An 8,106-nucleotide genomic window follows, 5' to 3' on the forward strand; every position below is an offset into this window, starting at 1 on the left:
CCGAACACAGGAGACATAAATAAATAAGTCTTAAAAAAAAAAAAAAAAGAATTCTAATTGCTCCACTTTGGACAAACTTGCTCCATATCCTCATAAACACTTAACATTTCCTGTCTTTTCAAATCTGGCTCTTATGAAGTATGTGGTGCTGCTGCACTGTGCCTTTAATTTCTACTTCTGAAATGATGGTTGAAATTATGCATATTTGTGTATTTATTGCAGCCTAGGATGTCTTCACTTCCGGCATAGCCAGGGCTCTAGCCTTCTAATGGAGGGCTTTTTCTTTAATGATTTTTTAGGACAGTGTTCTAGCTACATATATGTGACAAACTATTTGCACGACTACAAGGCTCCCAAATTTTGGCGTTTTAGCGGGATGAACTCGATGTTTGTTGACATATTTCTTCTGGTCTATAGAAGATTCTAAAATGAAGAGTGGCCTACCATCTATCTGCTTTCATTGGAAGAACTTCTTACATTAGAAAAGAGAGGGAGAGTCAAAAAGCCTTGCACTAGGGAAAATCTTTACCAACACAGCAGTGTCTAACATTAGTCCTTCTCTTCACTAGACCTTTCCAAAGCCTTCAGAATGAGAAAAAAAAAAAAATAGTGAACTCACGTAATATCTGGTTATGTCTATCAGTAGAGTTTTTTGGGTTTTTTTTTATCTCATATGCTTAGAACCTAGAGTTTCTCAGACACACTGCATCCCAGGCTCACAGTACATGTTTAATTCAATTGCAATTTTAAGTGAAATTTTATATAATCAAAATGTCTATATTGCCCAAAGTTACCTTTGAAAATTGACCACATGTTAATTTTATGTTAGGTTAATTTAGTGTAGTTCTCATAAGTAATCTCCTCCTGCAGAGATAGGTACTCACTTTTAAGGTGAATCATTAAAAATCCACTTTTTAAAAAAATCAGTTTCTCTGGAAAGATCAGGATTTTTCTGAATCATACACAGCCAAAGCAGAAGAATTAAGGGGAAAATGGCAGCTGTTTTGCAATTAAAAAACAAAACAAAACAAAACAAAACAAAACAAAACAAAACAAAAAAACAGAGTTGAAAGTCCAGTGATGGTGAAGTTGGCTAGGCATCGTCATTATGCTAGTCCTTGATCTGGTCTGACCTGTGTCTTCACTGTCCAGGCCCCTGTCATTCCTTCCCACTTTCCAAGTCTGCTTCTGAAAACTCATTCATTATTGCATCTACCTGATTTACTTTTAATAAACCCCCTCCCTACTTAAAAGAAAACCCAAGGCAACAAACTAGCCATGATTTTGTTGTGCCAGTTTACCTATGAAATTACTATTAAAATGAATTTATAAATGTTTGGAAATAAACATACTGTGCTTATAATGTATAGGCTGGAATTCTCCGACAGATTTTGTCTGAAAAAGAACTCTTGTTTGTTTTGTTTTGTTGGTTTTTCAAGAGTTTCTCTGTGTAGGCTTGGATGTTCTAGACTTGTTTTATGGACCTGGATGGCCTCGAACTCACAGTGATCGAATGCCTCTGCCTCCGCCTCTCTGAATGCTGGGATTATAGGTGTGTGCCACCTGCACCCAACTGACTCTATTCCTTTTAAAACTTTCCTTTGAAAAGGATAGTTCTGCAGCATCTCCCTGCCTCCCTTTAATAATCCTCCCAGCTATTCTTCTGTGTAGCTAAACACATCATGCTCCATCTAATTTTTTTAATTGTTATATAATAGGAAATCTTATAAAGCTGTGACTGCTTGCATGACGAGATCCCCTAAATATTCGATATATTTGTGGTACGAACTCAGCACTGACTAACTCAAAACTGGTGACTAAAACCAAAGACATCACTATCCTACATCCTTCTTGAATTTTCAGCAAATAATTGTTATATGGCAGCTACACACATAATCACTTCATTTGCATAAAGTACTTTCCAGAAACCTCATTCTGGAAATTCCTATTCATGTGTTCTCCCCACAAAAGCTGAGGACAAATAAGACTAATAACACTTCAGAAAACAGGTGGCATGCTGCAAAGTCTGAGAAATGCTTTCCTTGCATGAATACACTAAAAGTGGGTAACGGGACCGTAGAGGTCGGTGACTGCCATAGCCTGTCCTGGCATTTACCGTGTTCTCAGGGGGGAGCTTTCTCTGAGCTTCGAGGCACTGAGTGAGGAAATATACGACTTCTTTCTTCTTTTCGGTTTTTCTTTTCTTTTGTGTGTGTGTGGGGGGGGGGGGTTAAGACGAGCGTTCCTCTGTATATCCCAGGCTGGCCTCCGCCCGGTCCTCACCCCTCAGCCTCCCTGCTGTGATTACAGGCAAACGCCAGCACACCTGGCGAGGGTCTCCTAGGATTCGGTCTGGACAGGGAACGCGACTGTGAGGACGTCAGCACCGAAGTGCTGCCTGAGGCCCCGGCAAAGACCAGGCCTCGGCGTCAGCTCACTTTCCTGAGCACACCTCCAGCCCCTCGGCATCCCCGATGGTTTCCCTGGGGCCCAGCGCCTGCCAGCCGGGCGGGGTCTGAGTTCTGCCAGGCGCTCAGCTGCGCTGCTTCAGCCTCCGCTTTTCCACCCCTGCTCCACGGTTTCAAACGACACCTGAGGGCACAGGTAACAATTTTCCTGCTGTGCGCAGTCGCTCCGCCCTCCCGTCCGCCCGAAGCCGCGGGCCTCTGTGCGCACGCGCTGCACCTCAGCGCGCTCTCACCCGCTGGGCGGTGTCAACCCGGGGCGGGGGAGCGCGCATGCGCGAGCCCGCCCGGCGGCCCCGCCCCTCCCCCAGGGCCCCGGGCCTGCTCCTCGGCGCGCCCCGGCCATGGAAGCCCTGCGCAGGGCCCACGAGGCCGCGCTGCGGCTGCTGCTGTGCGGGCCCTGGGCCTCGGGCGCCGCCTCCCGCCCGAAGCCCCGCGCCTCCGAGGTGCTGACGCGGCACCTGCTGCAGCGGCGCCTGCCGCACTGGACCTCCTTCTGCGTGCCCTACAGCGCGGTCCGCAACGACCAGTTCGGCCTGTCGCACTTCAACTGGCCGGTGCCGGGCGCCAACTACCACGTCCTGCGCACCGGCTGCTTCCCCTTCATCAAGTACCACTGCTCCAAGGCGCCCTGGCAGGACCTGGCCCCGCAGGACCGCTTCTTTACCGCGCTCAAGGTCATCAACCTGGGTGAGTGGCGGTGCCTCGCCTACCCGGGGACCCCTCCGGCCACCCTGGGCCGCTGGTGCGCGAGCTGGGCCTCCGGGGCCGGCCCTTCGCCTCCCCAGCGGGCTGCCTGCAGCAACCGTGAGGTCGTGCCCTGCCACGGTCCATCCCAGAAGGACCCTGGCACGGGCAGCGAGTCGGGAAACGCCGCCACTTGGACAGTGGTTCTGAAGCTGCTTAGCAGGAGCCCTTCCCGCGCTCATCACTTGGGAGCTTCTGGAGGACAAAAACTGGACGGACTTTAAAGTTTCTTTGTCTTCCTGTGAAAACTCAGCAACTGTGTTTTGCTAAAAGCAGTAGGTTCTCTCCAGGCATCATTTTTTCTCAGGTGGTAGGCTTAGAAGATATTTGAAAGATGTTGCCTCTTTATTATTTATGTTCCTGAAGATAATCTAATTCTGACGGTTTCTCCTCCCGCTAGATGTTTATGTTCTTTTGGTTTAACGGCAGAAAGGTCAATATCCTCGATTGTAGATGTGACAGTATTTTATAGATTAGGGAAAAATACAAGTCCTCAAGATGTTTTGGACCTATTAGTAGCTGCTTAAAAAATTAAGTTAGATTTCAGTCACTCGATCAACACACGGAAGCCGAATCAGTGTAATCCAAATAGTTTTCTTAATCCAAAATTAAAACTAAATTCTGCATCTGTACTACTTTTATATATAATCCAATGGTTCATTAAGTTTAATAAGGCATGGCATTTCTGCTTATATAAGTTATATCACTTACGGGATTTGGGGGACATTGTCCCATTGGAACTGTCGTAGGCTTAATCCAGGAAGGAGATTACACACCAGTGTATATAATCCTTTTAAAATGTGTTTCAAAACTTGGCTGATGGATTATACAGAGTACGCCCACAAATTCAGAGGTTGGAATAAAGTTGGTATGAGATGATTTGTAAACTTCAGACTGAAAGTATGTGGATATGCCAGAATACTAATTAGAATTTTGAAAATGCGTTTATTTTAGCGTTTTCAAAAATCAGTAGGAATCATTCTTTTCATATATGGAGTGATGGGTTAGGAAAACTATGAGGCCACACTATAGGAAAACTATATAAGCTCAATCCCTTTTTTAAAATGTCACAGTTAAAGTTAACATTTCCTTTGGATACCTGTCATGATTAAGGGCCTCTCTTTTAGAGGTAGGTGGTTAAGACATCAAAAGAAGAAAAAAAAATATTCCCACTTCCCACAAAAAAAAAAAAAAAAGTAAAGCTTTTCCAGAAAAACATCAGATGTAGGGTTTTGTTTGTTGTTTTATTTTGGTTTTGTTTTTTTTAAACTAAGAGTAGTTTAATAGTCTGTATGGGTGTTTAGAAATTCTGTAAGTGCAGCAAAGACAGTGTTCCTGCATGCTTTTTCGGGCTTTCTCTGAAATGTTTTTCTGGACTTTTTACTAATTTAGTACTGTTTATTTTATATTTTTGTCTGAACTAGGGGAAATATAAAGTAATAGCATCCTAGTCAGTGTACAGTTTACACCTCTGGACCGTCAAGTCTTTTAGTCAGGAATAAGGGTACAAAGGATTTCTTCCTTGTCCTCCTTTCTAAATGAGTAGTAATCAGAACACTTCATCCATTTTGTAAATAATAAAGATTTCTGTGTACCCATTTGTTCCCTTTCTCCTCCACCTTCCCTTCCATGAAGCTGACATTATACTGATGGTTTATCAGTCTGAGTATCCTGCTGGGAAATAGATTAAGATTTAAGAAAAGCAATTTACCGTTGGAATGAATGGGTAATCTGAGCCTTACTACAAAGTTCAAATTGTTTTAAGTACTTAATTCGATAGTAGTTAACTCAAAATGAATGATTGTGCAAAGAACTGTTCTCAAGTTCATTTTGATGTTCTCTGTCCCCAGTAATCTGAATGTTTTTATTTCATGGGATTTTAGAGATTTTGATTTTGAAGCATACAGACTAAAAATTTTTTTAATGTATAAAATACAGAGGCAGCAAATCTTCCTCATTAGTGCTTTATTCTCTGCATTCTAGGGTGGAAAACACAAACAAAAACAAAACAAACCCCCCCCACAAAACCACAAAGCAAAAAAGCTCATTCATTCCAGGAGAGAAACTACAAAATTTGTGACTACTTATCAACGCTGGCCCTGCTCAGTAAACATGACTAATAATGCTTCCTTCATACAGTTATTAGTAAACCAGTAATCATTAATCAGTTTTTTTAATTTTATCTGTGGGGCATTTATTTGTATGACTTGTTTTCAATAGTATAAGTTTTAGAAGAATATTTAATTGAGATCAGTGATAGCTAGCATAAGAAGTAATTCTCAGGGTCAATACCATTCCTTAAACTCTAATGTCAGTTTAAAAGGCATATTATTATGTATATGTTACTCTCAGTATGTATACAAAACTAATAATTGCATCTACGGCCTTTTAAAATTCCTCACCCCTATTGATTTTCAGGTTTTAGAGTGGTAGTGTCCTATTGGAATTCATTTCTTATTATTTCAGCCTGTACCCACAGTCCTTTCTCAATGCCCACCTTGTCACAGTCTCCTCACCACATGCCACTTGATGTTCTTTTGTGTTTGTTTTTTTTTTTTCTTTTTGGATGGATGATTTGCAGATCACTTTATTATAGTTTTTGAGGATTTATTTTTATGACAGTCCCTTGAGACACTTGAGATTCTCTGCGACTCGAGGAGGGCAAAGACAGCAGTATACTGTAGAAAGTTCCATAGGCTTCTAGGAGATTCTGTTGTAATGAATTACAAACTGTTTCCTGGCATGTTTCTAAAAGTAGGAAAGTGTGGAGCAAGAGGCATCTGGCTCCCCACCCCCCATCTCATTGCCAGCTGGTGATACCTCTCCTGATATCTCTGGCACCCCAGAGTACTCCCAACACATATACTCACAGGGAGCGTGACACAGTGACGATATTCCTGCAGGAAAAGAAATAAAAATTTAGCAGTACATCAGTCTTGACTGTGTGTTGGTTTCTCTATTAACTAGAAAGAAAGAGATTTTCCAAATGAGCAGTTATCTTTTTTAATTGTCTCTTTCTGCCCATTTCCCACATGGAAGCAATAAATTAATACTTGTGCAGGGCCTATAATATTTGTTTTTGATCTGTATGCCTGTGATTTTACACACACACACTGTGTGTGTATATAGATACAGTGTTTTTAATATTTTAATACTTGATTTTAAATAAGTGCCTTAAAAGCTAAGAATTGTGGAAGTCTGTTTTGCATCCAACATGGTGTCATATGCATTCAAATTTATATTTATGGAGAGTATGTGTTTAGTTTGATATAAAGCAAACAGCAGTTACTCTAAAATAAAACAGAAACCTTATTAATTGAAATCTTCAAGAAATGAAAGAGTGAGAGACTTGTTGGAGTCCATGCAAGTGGAATGAGATTGTTTTCAAATCAATTGCAACATTACTGGTGACCGTGTTCTCTGGCATGCCGACCACACTATAATCTTCCTAGACATTAGGTTTTGCCTTAGGCTTGAAGACAGTTGTTTGACCCAGTTTCTAAGTTGTGCAAACATTTCTTTAGCCATCAGTGTTCCTATCTATCTTATAAAGAATAACATACTGGATCTAATAATTGCAGCTTAAGGCAAATAATCAGGGACATTTACAACCAAATTGATGGATATTCTTCTCCAATTGCTTATTTGTGAGAAGACTATAGAATAACTTCATAATTAATTGAAGAAAATGTGTTAAGCAAAGTACTTGCGTAATCTCATCTATGGCTTTAAAAATTTAGGCTCACATAATTGCCACCATGGTCCACAAAGAGATAAAAGTCAGCTCTTTGGTAATCATACTGACTGTCAGCTCTTATATTTCTGTTTCTATAGCTTTATGTTAACATTGCTGAAGACATGACATATGTTAGTACATGCTTAGTAAGTACTGATCTTCTTGAGTAACATATTCATTTGTTTTCTAGGTATTCCAACTTTATTATATGGACTTGGCTCCTGGTTATTTGCCAGAGTCACAGAGACTGTTCATACCAGTTACGGACCAATAACAATCTATTTTCTAAATAAAGAAGATGAAGGTGCCATGTATTGAAAGTGTACATTGGAAAATACAATTGTCAATTAATTTCTGTGTGTATATTGCAATATTTATTTTTGATCATTTAAAATAAAACACTGGCAAACACCTTTGCTTTTCTATAGTGTGAAGTTTTTTTTAATCTTAAGGCAAATCACTACCTCCCAGAAAGAAGCTTTTTTCCTATATTGTTATACATGATAGATGTATAATAACACACACATGCACATATATATATATGTATCATATGGGAACTACAAACACATGTGGCTTCATTCTTGTTTCCCTAGTACTAGGTTAAAGTACAGATAAAAATCGAGTATGTAAACACAGATTCTATAGCTGGATGTTAACAATTTTAATTAACTGTGAAGAAGAAACGTCTATCTCCACAATCATGGAAAGAGGGAAAGTAAAATGTTGAAAAGGGAAAAAGATGCTGATACTACTGGAGATGATACTGTATCATTGACAAATTCAAAATACATGGGAATCTGATTGCAACTGAAAACCTAAGCATTCAGCTTTTAAGATTTTGTGTGGAAGTGGCTTTTGGTTTTGTTGTTGTTGTTAAACTCTTGGACTGTTTATCTGGACAAAGTGGTAGGGATAAAATGCAGGTGCACACCTGTGATCCCAGCACTTGGGAGGTAGAGGCGGGAGGATCAAGAGTTCAGATTCACTCAGCTGCAGGGCATCTGCAGCATCACTAGGCAACATGAGGCCCTAACAAAATAACAGCAAAAAGAACTAATGTCTTAGTACTTTTTCTGTAGCTACAGCTCTTAGTGTAAATGTAACAAGGTGAATGAAATTGATATTCATTAGTAAGTTAAAAACAATATGCCACAAACC

The 8,106-nt window shown here is 40.6% G+C and overlaps 1 protein-coding gene across 1 annotated transcript; it reads left to right on the forward strand.

Moving 5' to 3' along the window:
- The first annotated feature begins 2,768 nt into the window (after positions 1-2,768).
- CUNH15orf61 (chromosome unknown C15orf61 homolog) lies at positions 2,769-7,361 on the forward strand. Its single transcript, XM_055609488.1, has 2 exons — positions 2,769-3,155; positions 7,139-7,361. Exons 1-2 carry the CDS (start codon positions 2,810-2,812, stop codon positions 7,264-7,266), a joined length of 474 nt encoding a protein of 157 aa, XP_055465463.1. The 5' UTR covers positions 2,769-2,809; the 3' UTR covers positions 7,267-7,361.
- The last annotated feature ends 745 nt before the right edge of the window (positions 7,362-8,106 follow it).

This window comes from Psammomys obesus, unplaced genomic scaffold (genome assembly GCF_907164565.1).
Source record: "Psammomys obesus unplaced genomic scaffold, mPsaObe1.curated_primary_1811, whole genome shotgun sequence".
Classification (NCBI taxonomy): domain Eukaryota; kingdom Metazoa; phylum Chordata; class Mammalia; order Rodentia; family Muridae; genus Psammomys; species Psammomys obesus.